The sequence below is a fragment of the Chrysochloris asiatica genome, unplaced genomic scaffold, assembly GCF_000296735.1.
Source record: "Chrysochloris asiatica unplaced genomic scaffold, ChrAsi1.0 scaffold00206, whole genome shotgun sequence".
Taxonomy (NCBI): domain Eukaryota; kingdom Metazoa; phylum Chordata; class Mammalia; order Afrosoricida; family Chrysochloridae; genus Chrysochloris; species Chrysochloris asiatica.
Genome location: NW_006408724.1, coordinates 2,122,095 through 2,140,872, shown reverse-complemented (window position 1 = coordinate 2,140,872; position 18,778 = coordinate 2,122,095). Strand labels below are relative to the sequence as shown.

At 41.0% G+C, this 18,778-nt stretch overlaps 1 protein-coding gene across 1 annotated transcript in view; it reads left to right on the top strand.

Annotated features, from left to right (window-relative positions):
* NMT2 (N-myristoyltransferase 2) overlaps window positions 1–18,778 on the top strand; it is a 69,580-nt gene that overhangs the window by 43,353 nt on the left and 7,449 nt on the right. Inside the window, exons 3-8 of the mRNA XM_006872603.1 lie at window positions 7,451–7,595; window positions 11,085–11,203; window positions 11,298–11,389; window positions 11,547–11,663; window positions 13,498–13,668; window positions 15,514–15,622. Of these exons, the coding sequence (XP_006872665.1) occupies window positions 7,451–7,595; window positions 11,085–11,203; window positions 11,298–11,389; window positions 11,547–11,663; window positions 13,498–13,668; window positions 15,514–15,622 (753 nt within the window). The remainder of the gene's footprint in view (window positions 1–7,450; window positions 7,596–11,084; window positions 11,204–11,297; window positions 11,390–11,546; window positions 11,664–13,497; window positions 13,669–15,513; window positions 15,623–18,778) is intronic.

Genomic DNA, 18,778 nt, shown 5'->3' with positions numbered 1-18,778 from the left:
GACTCTGTGTATTCCTTCCATCTTTTCTTGATGCATTCTGCATCATTCAATAATTTGCCCAGTGAATCTTTCAATAGCGAAAGTCGAGGCTTGAATTCTCCGTTTATAGTGATGTTTATTTATTGGTCCAGTGGTGTGGACTTTTGTTTTCTTTTTATAAAGTGCAACCCAAACTAAAGGCTGTGATCTTTGATCTTCATTAGTAAGTTTTTTAAGTTCTCTTCACTTTCAGCAAGCAAGGTTGTATCATCTGTGTATCACAGGATGTTAATGAGTCTTCCTCCAATCCTGATGCCATGGTTCTCTTCATAAAACCCAGCTTCTTGGTCTATGTGCTCAGCATAAAGACTAAATATATATGGTGAAAGAATACAACCATGGTGCATACTTTTCCTGATTTTAAACCATTCAGTGTTCCCTTGTTCTGTTCAAACAACTGCCTCTTGGTCTACGTACAGTTTCCTTAAATGTTCTGGAATACTCATTCTCCTCAATGTTGTCCATAGCTTATCAGGATCCACACACTCGAAAGCCTTTGTGTAGTCAATAAAGCACAGGTAAACATCTTTCTAGTATTCTCTGCTTTCAGCCAAGCTCCATCTGATGTCAGTAGTGACATCCCTTGTTTCATGTCCTCATCTGAATCTAGCTTGAACTTCTGGAAGTTCTTTGTCAATGTAGGTTGCAGCTGCTTTTGAATTATCTTTAGCAAAAGTTTACTTACGGTATTAATGATATTATGTGATGATTTGATGATTTCTGCATTCCGTTGGGTCCCCTCTCTTTAGAATGGGAACAAATATAGATCTCTTCCAATCAGTTGGCCAGGTAATTGTCCCAAATTTCTTGGCATAGATGAGTGAGTGCCTCTAGTGCTGCATCAGGTGTTGAAAGATTTTCGTTTTTATTCCGTCAATTCCTGGAGCCTTGTTCTTTGCCAATTCCTTAAGTGCACCTTGGACTTCTTCCTTCAGTATCATTAGTTGTTGATTGTATGCTACCTCTTGAAATGGTTGAACATCAACAATTTCTTTTTGATACAGTGACTCTGTATTCCTTCCATCTTCTTTTGATGCTTTCTGCATCATTGATTATTTTGCCCATAATCCTTCAATATTTCAATTCGAGGCTTGAATTTTTTCTTGAGTTCCCTCTGCTTAAGAAATGCTGAGTGTGCTTTCCCCTCTTGGTTTTCTAACTACAGGTCTTTGCATAATTCATTATAGTACTTTACTTTGTCTTCTCATGCTGACCTTTGAAACTTTCTTTTCAGCTTTTTACCTCCTCATTTCTTCTATTTGCTTTAGCATCTGTACACTGAAGAAGTCTGCAGTGTACAGAGTCTCTTATGATATCCTTGGTCTTTCTCTTTCTTGTCTTCTTAATGACCTTTTGCTGTCTTCCTGTGTGGTGTGTTTGATGCCATCCCACAACCCTTCTGGTCTTTGGTTTTTAGTGTCTGTTGCATCAAATCTGTTCTTCTGATGATCTCTGAATTCAGGTGGGATATGTTCAAGGTCACATTTTGGCTCTTATAAGCAGTTGATTGTCTTTGCCACATTCTGCCCTGGCCTTGTTTTGGCAGATGATATGGAACTTTTCCACAGTGGTAGTTAATTTGATTTCTTTGTATTCTATCTGCTGAGGTGCATGTTGTTAGTCATCTTTTATGTTGTTTTAAAAAAAAGTATTTGCAGTGAAGTCATTGGTCTTGCAAAATTCTAACTTGCCATCTCCAGCTTCATTTCTATCACCAAGGCCATATTTTCCAACTAATGACCCTTCCCCTTTGTTTCCAACCATTGCACTTCAATCACCAATTAATACATCTTGATTGCATATTTCATTAATTTCAGACTGAAGAAGTTGGTGGACCTTCTTTAATTTCATCATCACTGGCTTTAGTGGTTGGTGTGTAAATTTGAATAATAGTGTTATTAACTGGTCTTCCTTACAGACATGGATATTATTCTATCACAGACAGTGTTGTGCTTCAAGACAGATCATGAAATGTTCTTTTTGATGATGAATGCAACGCTATTCCTCTTCAATTTGTCATTTCTGCATAGTAAACCATTTGATTATCAAATTCAAAATGGCCAATACCGGTCTATATCAGATCACTGTTGTTGTTGTTGTTGTTGTCAGGTGCCATCGAGTCGGAACCGACACATAGCGACCCCATGCACAGCAGAACAAAACAATGTCCGATCCTGGGCCAACCTCACTACCGCTGCCATACTTGAGTCCATCAATGATGCCACCTGGCCAATCCATCTCGTTAGGGGTCTTCCTCTTTTTCTCTGACCCTCCACCTTACCCAGCATGACATCCTTCTCCAGCGACTGTTTCCTCCGGACAATATGTCCAAAGTATGAGAGACGAAGCTTAGCCATCCTGGCCTCCAAGGAGCACTCTGGCTGCACTTCTTCCAAAACAGATCTATTGGTTCTTTTGGCAGTCCATGGCACTTTCAGTATTCTCCTCCAACACCATAACTCAAATGCATCAATTCTTCTACAATCTTCCTTATTCACTGTCCAGCTTTTGCATCCATATGAGGCTATTGAAAACACCATGGCCTGGGTCAGGCGCACCTTAGTCCTCAAGCTGACATCTCTGCTTTTCAATACTTTAAAAAAAAATTCCTGTGCAGCAGATTTGCCCAGTGCAATACGTCGTCTGATCTCTTGACTGCTGCTTCCATTAGTGTTGATAGTTGATCCAAGAAGAATGAAGTCCTTGACAACTTCAGTCTTTTCTCCATTGATAAGAATGTTGTTTATTGGTCCAGTGGTGAGGATTTTTGTTTTCTTGACATTGAGATGTAATCCATATCGAAGGCTGTGCTCTTTGATCTTCATAAGTAAATGTTTCAAGTCCTCTTCACTTTCAGCAAGCAAGGTTGTACCATCTGCATATCGCAGGTTGTTAATGAGTCTTCCTCCAATCCTGATGCCACGTTTTTCTTCATAGAACCCAGCTTCTTGTATTATTTGCTCAGCATACAGGTTGAATAAGTATGGTGAAAGAATACAACCCTGTCTCACACCTTTCCCAATTTTAAAACATTCAGTGTTCGCATGTTCTGTTCGAACAACTGCTTCTTGGTCTAGGTACAGATTTCTCAGAAGTACAATTAAGTGTTCTGGAATACTCATACTTCTCAATGTTGTCCATAGCTTGTCATGATCCACACAATCGAAAGCCTTTGCGTAGTCAATAAAGCACAGGTAAACATCCTTCTGGTATTCTCTGCTTTCAGCCAAGATCCATCGGACATCTGCAATGATATCTCTCATTCACGGCCTCTTCTGAATCCAGCTTGAACCTCTGGAAGTTCTCTGTCAGTGTATGATTGTAGCCATTTCTGTATTACCTTTAGCAAAACTTTACTCGCTTGAGATATCAAAGAGATTGTCCGATGATTTCCGCATTCTGTTGGGTCACCTCTCTTTGGAATGGGCATAAATATTGATCTCTTCCAATCAGTCAGCCAGATAGTTGTCTTCCAAATTTCTTGGCAGAGATGAGTGAGTGAGTGCCTCTTGTGCTGCCTCACTTTCTTGAAAGATAACAGATCACTAATGCCTAGGATATCAATGTTTATTCATTTCATTTCATTTTTGACAATTTCTAATAGTCCTAGATCCATACTCATACATTCCATGTTATGATTATTAATGGATGTCTGCAACTGTTTTTCTTAATTTTGAGTTGTGTCCCATCAGCAAATAAAGGTCCCAAAAGCTTTACTCCATTCACTTCATCATGGTCATCTCTACTTTGAGGAGGCAGCTCTTCCCCAGTCATATTTTGAGTGCCTTCCAGCCTGAGGCGCTCTTATTCTGGTGCTATATCTGGCAATATTTTGGTGTTCTTTCTTAAGTTTCAATATTCAGTCTTCTGGTACTGACAGTGTTACACTGCTATTCATAAGGTTTTCGGTGGCTAAATATTCAGAAGTAGTCTGTTTGTCTTTCTTCCTAGTTTGTCTTCATCTGGAAGCTCAACTGAAATCTGCCTACCATGGGTGACCTTGCTGGCATAGCTTCCAGAATCAAACTACCACAGTATGACAGACTGACAGATGAGTTTGTTAAATTAGCATGTCTGTGATCCCAATCAAAATATAATTCTGGGTTGTGCTGCTAGACATTTAAGAGGAGACATTAAGCTTGCCTACTGTTAGACTTAAAGGAGCTCTGGTAGCGTAGTGGTTAACGAACCGGGCTGCCAACCTCAAGGTCAGCAGTTTGAAACTACCAGCTGTTCCACAGGAAAAAGATGAGGCTTTCTGCTCCCGTAAAGATTTACAGCCTCGGAAACCCTTTGCAGGGTTGCTATGAGTCGGAACCGACTCCACGATACTTAACAACAACAAAATTAGACTTCGTGGAACATAAAAGACTGTATGATAAACACTGATCTTGGAACCACAAGGTCATTAGTTGGAGCCCATCAGCTGCTCCGTGAGAGAAAAATGAGGCTTTCTGCTCCTGCAAAGGTTTCCAGCCTTGGAAACCCTATACATGGTCTCTATGAGTCGGAACCAACTTGACAAGTAAAGCGATCACAGAGCGGACTAGATTAAGTCAGTCCTATTCTGCACTTTGTATTCAGCGTAAATTTTTCAGGTTAAGTTGTTTGCCCCAGACCTCAAACTTCAGACTCAAATTTGGACTGAAGTCCAAAGTTGCTGTTTGTAAACCATGGAGGATCAGTTGTACCTTTCCTGGTGTTCCTGGTGCATTCAGGAAAACTGTAGGGCTCTTAAATTTTTTCTAACCACTTCTGAGCTAGGGCTAAGAGCATTCTTAGTATGGTAACAAAATCCTAAAAAGTTTCTATTTTGCATACAAGGGTAAGTCAAAAAGTAGTGCTACTAGCATTCCAGTTAACACATAACACAGGTTTATTCCAAACAAAACACGCTTAAATCTGCCTCTTCAATCAGTGGATGGCTATAGACAAGGTCTTCTCAGAAATATATTTATCTTACTTTCATTAGGAAGCCTTCAAAAACGATACTTTTTAAAAAAATAAATGTTTTATTGTGAATTATGTGATAGTTTACCTGGGAGAACATTAGCTTTACATTCATTCTATTGTATATAGTTTCATTGCCATGGTTACAATCCCCTCCATGCATCATCAACCAACCACAGGGTATACCCTGCAAGCCTGCCCCCTACATTACCGCCCCCAGACTTCAGCACACAGTTGCTCTGCCTCTCTGGATCTCAAGTCCCCAGCTGCTCCATCGCTCCACGTCATAATCTCTACCTCCATCTCAGACATCACTGTTTCTCTGGGTAGGGTCCCGTTCTTGGCTCTTCTCTCTTGATGGTCCCAGGGACCTCCATTCCTAGACTGCCAAGTTAATCACTCCCCTTCTTGCTATAAAATGTCTATCTGTACATTTCCAACCCTCACAAATCAGTCCTGATAACAATTATTCACTATTGCATCACGAGACCCATCTGCATTTCATTTCATCAGCCAAGAAGGATACTTTTTGTGGTAAGGGCTAGTAGCACATTTTTAACTATTATTTAAGTGAGTATCCTCCCAAATCATTGAAGCTTTGCAACAAGTTAAAGGAATGGTTCCATACATAAACCAATAGTTTTTAGATGGATAAAGCATTTTAAGGAAGATCAAGAAGACCTCAGAGATGAGCCGAGAGGGAAGAAACTATAACCGAGTCCAGAAATTGGTAGAACATAGAATTACTATTGGGTGTGATAGCTACTGAAGTTGGGCTCTTACATGGTTCAGCATTTTTTATTTTCAGTGAACATCTTGGCCTCAGCAAGCTCGATGGCTACCAAAAGCAGTGCACAAACATCAGTTAGCTCAGAGTTTCCATCAGTCTTTTAAGTAAAATGAAGATGATTTTATGGAGTGATTCATAACTAGGGACAAGGTTTGGATATATCTGTATGATCCAGAGAGTGAAGGCCAGCTAGAACAGTAGTTTCTGAGGTAGGTGATCTGCTAAGGTCAGTTAAGTTCAAGGCAGAGCTTAGCTCATAATGGTATGGCAACTGATTTTCGGGATTCCAGAGGGATAATTTTAATAAATGTTCTTGAAGGAGTGTATTCTGAAGAAGTTTTTAGAAAATGGAGAACTGCACTGGTGAGAAAAAGGCCAGGAAAGTTGTGCAGAGGGATATCTTTTTCCATTGTGACAATGCATCTGCTCATTCTTTGAGGGGAGTGAGAGCTGTCCTATGAGAATTTTGTTAAGGAGACCTGTCCCCATCCACCCTACAGCTCTGAGCTTGCAAAGACTTTTTTGTTCCCCCAAACTCAAGGAACATTTAAAAAGGAACAGGATTTGAGTCCCTCAAGGTTGACAAAATTGCCATTTTGACACGGTGTAAATCAAAGAGTGCAAGTATTCTTCGGGGAAGGGCTAGAGAGATGAAAACACCACCATCAGAACTGTAGAGACTTATATATGGAGGGCTTGTCAAGAAACCATGATGTCACATTTTGATAAATTTTTTAATGAAAGTTTCTGTGCTTTTGTAGAAATACTTTTTTTTTTTTAAACTTTTCATATTTAACACAATCATAGATTTTGTTTCAGTCCTATAATTTACTTTCCCATTGCAATATATTACCATTTGAAGGATAAAAGGGTGAGGTACAGAATTCTTAGAGATGGAACTTTGGAATATAAAGGTATTGTGTTTATAGACTAAGAACATGTTTTATTTCAAATGGAGGCTGTTTTCCACACTTGGGTTGGGGTGAGCTGGCTATGGTTGCCAAGGATCAGAATTTGTAGAGGAGCCTGCTTGGCCTTCTTGTTGGAGATTCGTTTTAGGGTAAGGAGAAGGGTAGGGTGTAGTCCAGGAAGGCAAAGAGTCATTAAAGGTTTCCTTTCATGATTATCACTTCCTCCCAGCTCAGCACTAAACTCAGATTTTTCTTTCTTTCTTCTTTTTTTTTTTTTTAATGAACTAAAATTCCCCTTGTCTGCCTAGTTTCCGTCTGAGAAGTTACATGCTATGTCGTGCCATTGCTGTTGCTGAGCATTAACTCTAACAGTGACCCCCACATCGTGGCTGACTGGCTGCCCTGTGATAGTAATGCTCGCATTGCATGCCCCTCCATTTGCTTCCCCTCCTGGATGAGTCATGGTGGAGGATCATTTGCAGATGGGTCGGAAACCACAGTGCTGGACGCAGTAATGGCCTTGAGACTCCCCACACTGACAGAGCTCATTAAAATTATACAAGTGTTATCGTTAACATCATCAGTTTGCTTATTCTTTGGTATGGCAACATAGTTGAGCCCAGAGCCTTGACCAGGCTTAGAGAGGAGGATGGATAGTTTGTAGATGAAGTAGTCTCCAAGGCAGATACACGTGTACCCTAGGCATGAGAGTAGTGGTTGCATCCTCATAGTCTGTGTCTGTATGTCTTTGCTGTTCTAGAATCCCACCATTCCAATGCAGAAATTGCAGGATATCCAGAGAGCAATGGAGCTGTTATCCGCGTGCCAGGGCCCAGCCAGGAACATTGATGAGGCTGCCAAACACAGATACCAGTTCTGGGACACGCAGCCAGTACCCAAACTAAGTAAGCATTTCTATTTTTTTTTTACCACCAATAATGTTGGATTAACAAGAAAAACACAAGAGACTCAATTTGTAGACCTTGTTGTATACGGTAGGTTAGAGATTTACATGAGAATAATATATATTTTGGTGTCCTGGTGTGGTGCTGTAGGATCGACACTGGACTGCTAACCACAAGGTTAAGGGTTCAAACACACCAGCCACTCCTTGGAAACCCTGTACAGGGTCACTATGAGTCAGAATTGACTCGATGGCACTTAACAACAATATATTTTTTAGTAAATGATTACATTTTAGGGAGTGGCACTGACTTTAAAAAGCAATCATTTGAGTCTAATTACTTCCCTTCTAGATGGTGGCACTATGGGTTAAGTGTTGGTCTGCTAACCACAAGAGTGGCAGTTCAAATCCACCAGCTGCTCCCCAGGACAAAGATGAGACTGACTGTCTCTAAAGGTTTGAGGTCTCAGCAGCCCTACAGAGCAGTTCTTCTCTGTCCTATCAGTTGTCCCTCTATGGCAGTGGGTACTGTTCCTCTTAAAAAGTTCCATTCCTCTACACTTGACACTTTTTTTAAATGTTACGAAGTGCCATTGAGTTGGTTCTCATTGCAAACCATGTGTAGTTTCTGAGGAGCACCTGGTGGGTTTGAATTGCTGATCTTGTGGTTAGCAGCCCACTGCATATCCTAGCACGCCCACCAGGAGTCCACATAGCACACAACTAGCTGGAGTCCTGGTGTGGTGCTACAGTCGAGTCAGTTCTGACTCATAGTGACCTGATGTAGAATTTCCCAGGCTGTAAAATCTTTTTACAGGAGTAAAAAGCCTCATCTTTCTCCTACAGAGCAGCTGGTAGATTTGAACTCCTGACCTTATGGTTAGCAGTCCAGTATTTATCTTACAGTGCCACCAGTGCTCCTTCTACATGCACACACACATATGAAAAGGGAACCTTGGTCTGTGCTCTTTTTTTTTCCTCTTCTGAATTACATGGAGTTGTTTTTCTTGTGCATAAATGTTTCGTAGTTTCATACCTCAGTTATTCTAAACGACATAGAATGTGCCCTATTAAATCTCACTGGAATGGGAAATTCTGTACTATTTAGTAAGAGGATTCTGAACACTCACCAGTGGAGTTAATTAATATCAGTTCAATCACATTACATGTCAAAAGGGAATTGGGACACCTCATGAAGGCCTTTGTGAGGGGTTTTGGTTATGGTTAGAAATTCTCTGAAAGTACGCCTTTCTTCCGTGGGTGCTTGCACCTGCTTGATCACATTTGCTTGAGAGATTGCTTACACTTTTATGTAAGTTCACATAACAAAATTTATTTATTCTTAAGTGCCATAACATTAAAAATATATAATTGATGGTGGTTGGTGATTTTGTGCTGTGGAGTTGGTTTCGATAGTGACCCTGCATAGGGTTTCCGAGGCTATAAATCTTCACCCGATCAGAAAGCCTCATCTTTCTCCCATGGAATGGCTGGTAGTTTTGAACTGTGAGGTTAGCAGCCTGACTCGTAACCACTATGCTATCAGAGCTCCTAAGTTGTCACATAGTTGTTTTTTTCTTTTTGATTGATTAGGTTCTGGAATCTATATACTATGAAGGGGTGAATTGTCATACCAATGTTTTAAGAGCTTAGCTATGTACAGATAAGAGAACCCTGGTGACAAAATGTGGAAGTGCTCAGTGGCACTTGGAACCTCTTCAGTGGCTCTGCGGAAGAAAGACCTGGTGATTTCCTCCCATAAAGATTGTTGTTATGTGCCATCAAGACCTTGCAGTTCAAACCAACCTTGTAGTCTAGTCAAACACCTAGAAAACCTTATCCGGCACTTCTGCTTGGTTACATGAGGTCACTATGAGTCGAAAATCAAAATGAACAAATAATCAAGTTCATCACATAAAAATCAGGAACAACCCTTTTCTGTGCTTTCAAATAGTGGTTTTCAAACTTTTTTAAGCTACCACGCCTCCCAGATAATTTAAATAGAAAGAATGAGCTTCCGAGTGTTGAAAGAAGAAAGGACTAAATCAGCTTGCCTTTTTTGTCTTTAGAAATGTATTTAGTAGTAAAAGTTACATGAATACTCATGAATTTCCAGCATGTTAAATGGCATTGAAATGAATCATCTTTGTTGTTAAGTGCTGTCACGTCAGTTCCTACTCATAGAGACCCTGTATAGGATTTCCGAGGCTGTAAATCTTTGCAGGAGCAGGAAGCTTCATCTTTCTGCCTGAGTGACTGGTGGGCTTGAACTGCCGGCATTGTGATTCACAGTCCAGTGCTTGTCCTACAGAGCCACCACACTCCCCCAAGTTACCATTAGCTATAAAGAATCTAAATGTATTGGGGGTTTTTGAATTTAACTCTGAGCTCCTGGACCTAGTGGTTAGCAGTCCAGTGCTTATACTACAGTGTCACACCAGAACGGTGTTGTTTAATGACATCGAGTCAGTTCCAATCTATAGTAACCCTGTATAGGGTTTCCAAGGAGCAGCTGGTGAGATTGAACTGCCGACCTTGCAGTCTGATGCATTAACCCGCAGCACCACCAGAATATAGTGGTGGAATAAGTGGGATAATTGGTGGCCAGGAAGCAAGTCAACTAGGGAGGACATGGTTTTAGGCAAGTGCTTTAGTCATGGGAAGGGATGTGTAATATGGAGAAATCAAGGGGCTAGCCTAAGGGAGGCCAGCCACTGTTGCTAAAACCCTGGGCACAAGGTGAATGCAGTGAGTGGAGAGGCAGGCAGCAGCCACAGTGAAGAGCCTGGATTTTGTTCTCATAACATTGGGAAGCTCTGCAGAGAATGAGTTGGAAAAGGCATGAATAGAAACAGGTATGAATCGGGCTGCTAACCTCAGGATCAGCAGTTCAAAACTACAAGCTGTTTAACTGGAGAAAGATGAGTCTTTGCAGCCTCAGAAACCCTATACAGGGTCGCTATGAGTTAGAACTGACTCCACGGCCCACAACATCCTTGTAGAAGGCTAGGACTGCAACGACTTGGACTAGAGTTCTGGCTTTAGAGATGGAGAGAAGTATACAGAGGTCGGAAACTGACTTTAGATTTTGCTAGAAGGGATCAGAAGTCATTGCAGCCCTTTGCAATGACCTGGCCCCAGTTTGCTGAAATGTGGTACAAAAATAAGTCTCCAAAGCTGTCATATCAAACCTTTTATTTTTATGACACCAGTTTTTTCACATGATGACCAAGGATTTCTACTTTGATGAAACAACAATTACCCTATTTTGCTCCAGAGGCAGAGGGGGCTTCAAAAATTTCATGAAAAAATAAAAAACTGGAATGTTTCCACAAGCTTTTTGAAGCACCCCTGTAGATGAATTAATAGTATATTCTTTTAAGGTTGTCTATGCCCAAGGGTCCTAAATATGTCTTTATTTTTTAACTGGGCATTTAGGGTTTTTAGAATATTCTTTTTTGTCTTTCTACCCCTTTCCCTCCCTTTCCAGATGAAGTCATAACATCTCATGGTGCAATTGAGCCAGATAAAGACAATGTACGTCAAGAACCATATTCTTTGCCACAAGGTTTCATGTGGGACACCTTAGATTTGAGTAACGCGGAAGTGGTGAGTCAGCATCTAATCCCACACCTGTGTTCATATGAATTGCTTCTGCATTGGTTCTGAGCACCATAGACAGGACACTTGTTCTATCTTGTAGCTCAAGGAGTTATACACATTGTTAAATGAGAACTATGTAGAAGATGATGACAATATGTTCCGGTTCGACTATTCATCCGAGTTCCTATTGTGGTAAGTCTCAGCCTGCTGTGATGCCGGCGATGGTGGTGGTTAGATTGACATGACTAGTGGACACCGAGTGACTCCTGTTTTTCTCGTCTACATTGATGGTTGGGTTGACTGGCTCTTGGACACTGACTCTTGTTTTCCTCGTCTACATTGATTGCAGGGCTCTGCGTCCCCCAGGCTGGCTCCCGCAGTGGCACTGTGGAGTCAGAGTGTCTTCAAATAAAAAACTAGTAGGGTTCATAAGTGCCATACCGGCAAACATTCGGATTTACGACAGGTACGGATTACAGCTGGTCGGTTTGTGTGTGTTTCTTTTCCCTTTTCCCTCTTCATTCTTCCATCATCTTGTCAGCAGGCTTTCCTGAGGTAAGGGCAGGAATACAGGTCACACCCGAGCACAAAGGCCCGGTGTTATTTGCTTTGGTGATGTGTGGGGACCATTAGGAGTTGACTATGTATATGTAAGCTTCCAGTCCTCTTTGTGAGTAGAGGTTCCCGATACCCCAAAATAGAACTTCTGCAAGCAGAAATCCAGTGTAAACTGAAGAAACAGTTACCGTTAATTTACATGGGAAAGACTAGTGTTAACAGACCCAGAAAATAACCTACCATATCATCTCGACACATAAAACCTAAAGTTAACACTAGGATGTCGTGTTCACAGACACAGTTCAAAGCTGTAGCGGTTGTTCCAGGGGAAGGAGCTGGGGGACTCCTCTCTCCGAATTCAGGGTACCTCTTTAGTGGCTCACTGCAAAAGAAATGCTGAATACTAAGTTTCACTCTTTACCTTTTTTTCCCCATAGAAATAAAAAATCTGATAGTTGTTTTAGTTAGTGAAAACAGGTACTAATACAGGTTTTTTGTAGAAGTAAAGTGGTGTAAAGGGAACTTTCAAAGAGCAGTGGATACCAGCTGTTGGTGGCTTGGAAGCACTTTCACCAATGTGACAATTGAAGAAAATGTGGGCTTTGTTTTTTTTAAATTGCAATTGTAATGGGATTTTAAGGATTACTTCATGGGAGCACTATGGCTCTGCAGGATAAGCACTAGACTAAGGTCAGCGGTGCGAGCTTACCAGCTGCTCCACAAGTATTTACAGCCTTGGAAATCCTATACAGGTTCACTATGAGTCAGAACTGACTCGATGGCACTTCAAAATTTTTTCCGAGATGAAAATTTTCTCTCCCTAGGATAAGCTCTGGGTTTCCAGCTCTTAAAAGTCAAAGATCTAATGCCTAATAGGTTTGTTTGCCTGCAAGTCTATTTGGTTAGCTTATGTACTGATAAACGTGTTTGACCTCAGGTAATACTGTGTTTCAAACAGTGGATCCTCCAAGTACTCTAGCAGGAATGAAATTAATTATTGAACTGTGTGAGAGAATTGTCTGTCACCTGGAACTAGAGCCTGGAGAGTACGCTTTGAAGCTGCAGACTTATTCTAGCTCAAAATATTGGTGACACTTGGGGATCCTGTGGGTTTGTACCATCCTACAAAGCAACATCTTATCAGATTGTGGAGCCTGGGTGACCCACTTATTGCTATAATTGTACACACTACAGGAAACAACATACAGAAACGGTAAGAGCCATGTGATCCCTTTTCGAAGCTGAAAACTTGAGGCCTAAAATACGTTTAGAACAAGGAGGTTGGAGTCTCCGTGGCCTAAAGTTAACAGTAATTTTGTTCTGTTTTGTAATGTGGGATTACCAGGAGTCAGAATCAACTTGATGGCAACTAATCTGAATCATATGCTGACACAAACAGTTTCCAACCAATTGAAAAGTTGGTGATTCCAACCCACCCAGAGACACTTTGGAAGACAGTCCTGGCAGTCAGCAAACGAAAGATCACAGCCTTGAAAACTCGATGGAGCTTAATTCTATTGTGACACACGAGGTGTCAACCGTGAGTCAGGATTGACTCGAAAGCAACTGGTGGTGGCGGCGGAATGGGGAAGTTTATAACCTGATAGTGTCTGAATGACAGAATTTTTTTTTTTTAAAGATTATCAGAATTGGAGGCCTTTTTAATCTTTTCAATCTTGGAAATTTTAAGGATATAGTTTTCATCTTTTATTTGGTCTAATTTTGACAACTTTATTTCTTAGTGTGAAGAAGATGGTAGAAATCAACTTTCTCTGTGTTCACAAAAAATTGAGATCAAAGCGGGTAGCCCCCGTATTAATTCGAGAAATAACCAGAAGAGTGAACCTGGAAGGCATCTTCCAGGCTGTTTACACTGCTGGGGTGGTTCTTCCCAAGCCAGTGGCCACGTGCAGGTAACAGCACCAAGTTCTTACCTTGTACCTTATATTTAGGAAGCATGCTGAGGCTCACTGATGTGTTTGCTAGAAGTATCATTCTTCTCATATGTAACAGAAAACAGAGGCTTGGAGGAGGGATGGGCACTTGTTTGTGAATATGTGGTTTGTTGAAAGCATAGATGGAGACTACAGCCTAGAGTTGTTGAGTCCAGTACCCTTTCCAGTATATCACACTGCCGTGCCGCATGAAGATAAAAAACCTTGGTGACATTTTCCTGCTAATGAGGCTAGTTATGTATCTCTGTTTCTATTTCACCTGCAAGACTAGTGGAAAAACCCAGGGCGTTTGATCTTGAAATACCAAACGTTAGTACCATTTCCTTTACACCTCTAACACTCAGTTCTATACTGTGCTTTGTGGAACGTTTCCAATAGCTAGATATGCATCAATTTTAGGGCCCCATACATACATGTTAGCTAAGAATAAGACGACTTAAGCTCTGTTTTTGTGAATCCATCTGCTCTTACCAAGATTTCAAAACTTGTTTCCAGTGAGAAAATTTATCAGGTTGTCACTTGACTAACCTGTTTTTAATATCCTAAGGAACCCTATTGGTGTAGTGGGTTACATGTTGAGCTGCTAATTGCAAAGTCAGCAGTTCAAATTCACCAGCTGCTTCGCTCCATGGAAATGAGAAGAGATAAAACCTTCTGCTTCCATAAGAGATACAGCCTCAGGAAACCTAGGGCGGTGGTGGTCGTGTGCCGTGGAGTCGGTTCTGACTCACAGCAACCCTGTATAGGGTTTCCGAGGTTGTAAATCTTTACGGGAGCAGAAAGCCTTACCTTTCTCCCACAGAACGGCTGGTAGTTTGGAACTGCTGACCTTGAGTCTAGCAGCCTGACTTGTAACCACTACACTATCAGGGTGCCTTTCAAAAACCCTATTCAAGGGTCAAAATTAGTTGCAGATGACTTGACATCCCTCCACCACCACTATTTTTATTGACTCAAATCAAGGTCAAACATCAAGTAAATGTACTACAAAACTAAAAAATCAAACCCACTTCCATCAAGTGAGTTTCAGTTCATGGCTCACATTTACCACCTTTATAAATAAAATAGACTTCAAAGGTACAACTTTTAAAACAATACGTAATTCATCTGGGAACATAAACTGATGCTGTTGTCACTAAGTGCTGTCATGTCAGTTTCGACCCATAGCAACCTTGTATAGGGTTTCCAAGGAGTGGCTGGTGGGTTTGAACCATCAACCTTAGGAGTGTAGTGCTTATCCTACACCACCACATATGTACTCCACGAACATAAACTAATTTCTTAAAAAGTTTTCTTTGGTGTGCATTATACAGAACTGAACGCTAGTAATTTGGGACAAGTCTTACCATATTTTTTTAACTTTATGGTTGTCTTTTGTAGAATTAGCAATGAGAATTAAACCCTTGTAAGCCAGGCTTGAAGATTTCTTTTCACTGAAAGAGATGAAAGTTTACAAGCTCCAAAGAAAGACTAGTGATACAGGACATAGTATGTGGTTGTTAAGTGCTGTTGAGTTGGTTCCAACCCTTAGTGACCCTGTGTAGGGTTTCCGAGGAGCAGCTGGTGAGCTTGAACTGCCAACCTTGCAGTTCAGACGGCTTTGCGGTCTGGTGCATTAACCCACAGCGCCACACCAGGACTCCAGGATAGAAGGGGGGTAGGGGGAAAGGCTGATAAAAGTATTGCCTAGAAAGAGGGATCGTGCCCAACAGTAAATGCTTATTTAACAGAGCCACTGAGATAGAGTGGAACCTTGGAGAATTACAGAGCAATTTGATTTTAAAAACCTTCTCTGTGTTCCAGATACTGGCATCGATCACTAAACCCCAGAAAATTGGTAGAAGTGAAATTTTCTCACTTGAGTAGAAATATGACTTTACAGAGAACAATGAAGCTATACAGACTTCCAGATGTAAGTAAAAATGATTTGCAATTTTTCGAAGTTTTAACAATCAAGGCTTTTAAATACAAAAAAGAATGATTTATTTGTAGATCTGAAAATTAACTCATGTATCTGAGGATGTATGTTGCTAGAAAGAATGCATGGACTGAGGGGCTAGAGAAAGCAGAAGAGCTCATTTGGAAGTATAGGCTGCTCTGTCTTTTCTTTTTTCTTAAAGACTTTTTAGGTTTCTCGGTTTGTAAGTTGAATGAGACTGAACTTGCTGCATGTAAGTTTTGAAATTCTGAGTATTACAGTCTATCAACTAAGAGGGAAGAGAAATGTTCAGGCCTCTGATGATACCAACGTAATGGAACCCAGGGATCGAATTTTGAGGAAAGACTCAGGAAGAAATCCTGTTTTATTAAATTATGCTTTTAAATGGCAGATTTAGTATGAAAAGTTGTCTTCCTAGGGAAAAACTTCAATATGCCTACCAATATTGGTTTTATTTTGGATATGGACAGTGTATAAGGTAAGGTATCTACTGCTATAGAGTCTTTAGGTGAGCAATGCAGGCATGCATTCACTAAGCTAAGGCCTCTTCATCAGGGTCTCTCATGAAAGTATCAGCCAGGGCTGAGGTCTTAAATTAAAACTTGACTGGGAAGGAGCTCCTTGCAAGCTCATGTGGTTGTTTGCGAGAGTCAGTTCTTTGTGTGCTGTTGGACTTGAGGACCTTAGTTCCTTGCTGATTGTTGACTGGAGACCACTCACAGCCCTTGCTACATGGGCTTCCCCATAGGGGAGCTCATGATATGGCAGCTCCTTCATCAAAAGGAGCAGGGAAGAGTCTACAGAGAGAAAGTGGTAGCAAGATAAAAGTCAGAATCTGATGTACTCTATTCATAGACACATTCCAGTCACCGTTGTTGTATTTTTGTTGTTTAAAGCAAGTCACAGATCCCAAATTCGCATTCAAGGGACTGTACAAGGACATGAATACCTCAAGAATGGGGTTGTTAGGGACCCTCTTGGAGTGTAGTATGTTTGAAATTTTGATTTTGTCAGTTATTCTTTCTTTTCTAGTAAACAAAGTAATAAATATTGTAGCTTGATTGAGGAATTCATATGGCATGTAGCCATGTTCCTGTAGATCACCTATAATCTTTCTAGATACAGTAAGGCGCTCTGGTAGCGTAGCAGTTACGAATTGGGTTGCTAATCTCACAGTCAGCAGTTCGAAACTACCAACTGTTCTGTGGGAGAAAGAGGAGGCTTTCTGCTCTCGTGAAGATTTACAGCCTCAGAAACCCTATGCAGGGTCGCTATGAGCCGGAACCGACTCCATGGCATATAACAACAACTAGATACATTAGACTAGTTCCTTTTGTCTTTTGGCCAGTCTTGTGTTGACCCAACCAATGTAATCAGTAGCTGTTTTTCTGATGACACAAGAATTGAATAATGCCTGGTCTTAGGCCAAATTTCACAGGGAGAAGAGTGGACGTGAAGGAAACAGAATAGTTGGAAATGTCAGTATCATCATCCTTGGGCTTCCCAAGCAGGCATGAGGATTCAAACAGATGCTCCTCCCTTCTCTTTAACTCACTGCCTCTCTGGGATCCCAAGGAAGAAGGGGAAGCACAGGTCAGAACTGATAAAAGTGAAAACCGCAGCTGGCTTGACACATGTTCTGGGTAAGAGAAAGCAGGCCCCTCAGGCTAGCTTGACAGAAACGATGCTAAACACATCAGAGGGTGTAAGCACCGAAACAGAGAAATTGGAAAATGTGTAGAGAGGCCATGCTGTTGGTATTACCATCAATATTTACTAATTCATTTTTGTGGGGATGTCAAGAACAATTTGTACTCATGGTCAAGACCCAAAGAGATTGAGAGGAAGAGTCACATAGACCCACAAATGCAGTGAGTGAGAAAAATGGGGCACAGTACACAGCTAAGGTGGACTGCCCTTTTTTAAGGTGCCATTTATTCTAGGTATCCTTGCTAGTGTTTAGATAAGTTTGCTATATGCAAATTGAACTAAAAATTTCAAACATGCCATTTTTTTTGCTGAGGACTAGTACTGTTCTCTTTGGTTCCCTGAATTTCAGTTTATTGAACCTAAAACAGTCTAGCCTGTGTGGAAGAGAAGCACCCACTTGTATGTATTTTGCCTAAAATAGGATGAAGAATAAAGGGGTTTCATACCCATCACTGGGCTTTTTAGGCCATTTAGAATGTAATGAACGCAAACTATTCTTAAGCAAGTTTTGACAAGTTGCTCATCAGGCTTTAGCCAAGGGGCATATCAGCTAGGTCCCAAGCTTCTGCTATCACCTCTCACACTCCCTGTAGGGAGCACCATGACTGAATCCCACCACCTGCCTTGCCATGCAGTCGTTGGAGCATAGTTTAAGACAGGAAAGGACAGTTACAGGTCCAGAAAGCTCTGAGAGGTCTGTTCCAGCCTTCCATCCCTGTTATGTCAGTGGGAAGGAAAGGAAAATAAGTAAATTAACGGGCACACCAACAGAGGATGGAAGTATAGACTTTGCATCATGTTAAGGACATTTTATACATTTTATACTGCTAAGCAAGAAAAGAAGAACCTTATTGAACATCAGGTTTGCTGTATAGATCCAACTTGACTTATTGACTCATTCTTATTGTACGAGCTTTATGCCTTCCTTCCTCATGGACTTCTGAATATGAGAGTTAACATTTTACTGTGGTCTTTATTCTCACCGCTTGTCTATCAGTTTGTTGTACTGTAGTGGCTTGCATGTTGCTGTGATGCTGGAAAGGTTTCAGCCAAGCTTCTAGACCACTTCTAAATGTTTAGCTACTGAAACCCTTCCGAATAGCAGCATATTATTAGATGTAGTTCCAGAAGATGAGCCCCTCAGGTTGGAAGACACTCAAAATATGACTGGAAAAGAGCTACCTCTTCAAAGTAGCATGAATGAAACAAAGCTTTCAAAACATTCACTTGTTGACAGAGCCCAACTCAGAATGAGGAGAAACAACTGCAAACATTCATTAATAGCCTATGGGATGTACGACATACACATCTAGGAAAACTGTAAGTTGTCAAAAATGAAATGGAACACATAAAGATACCGTAGACATTAGTGAGCTAAAATGGATTGGTATTGGCCATTCTGAATCGGACGATCACATG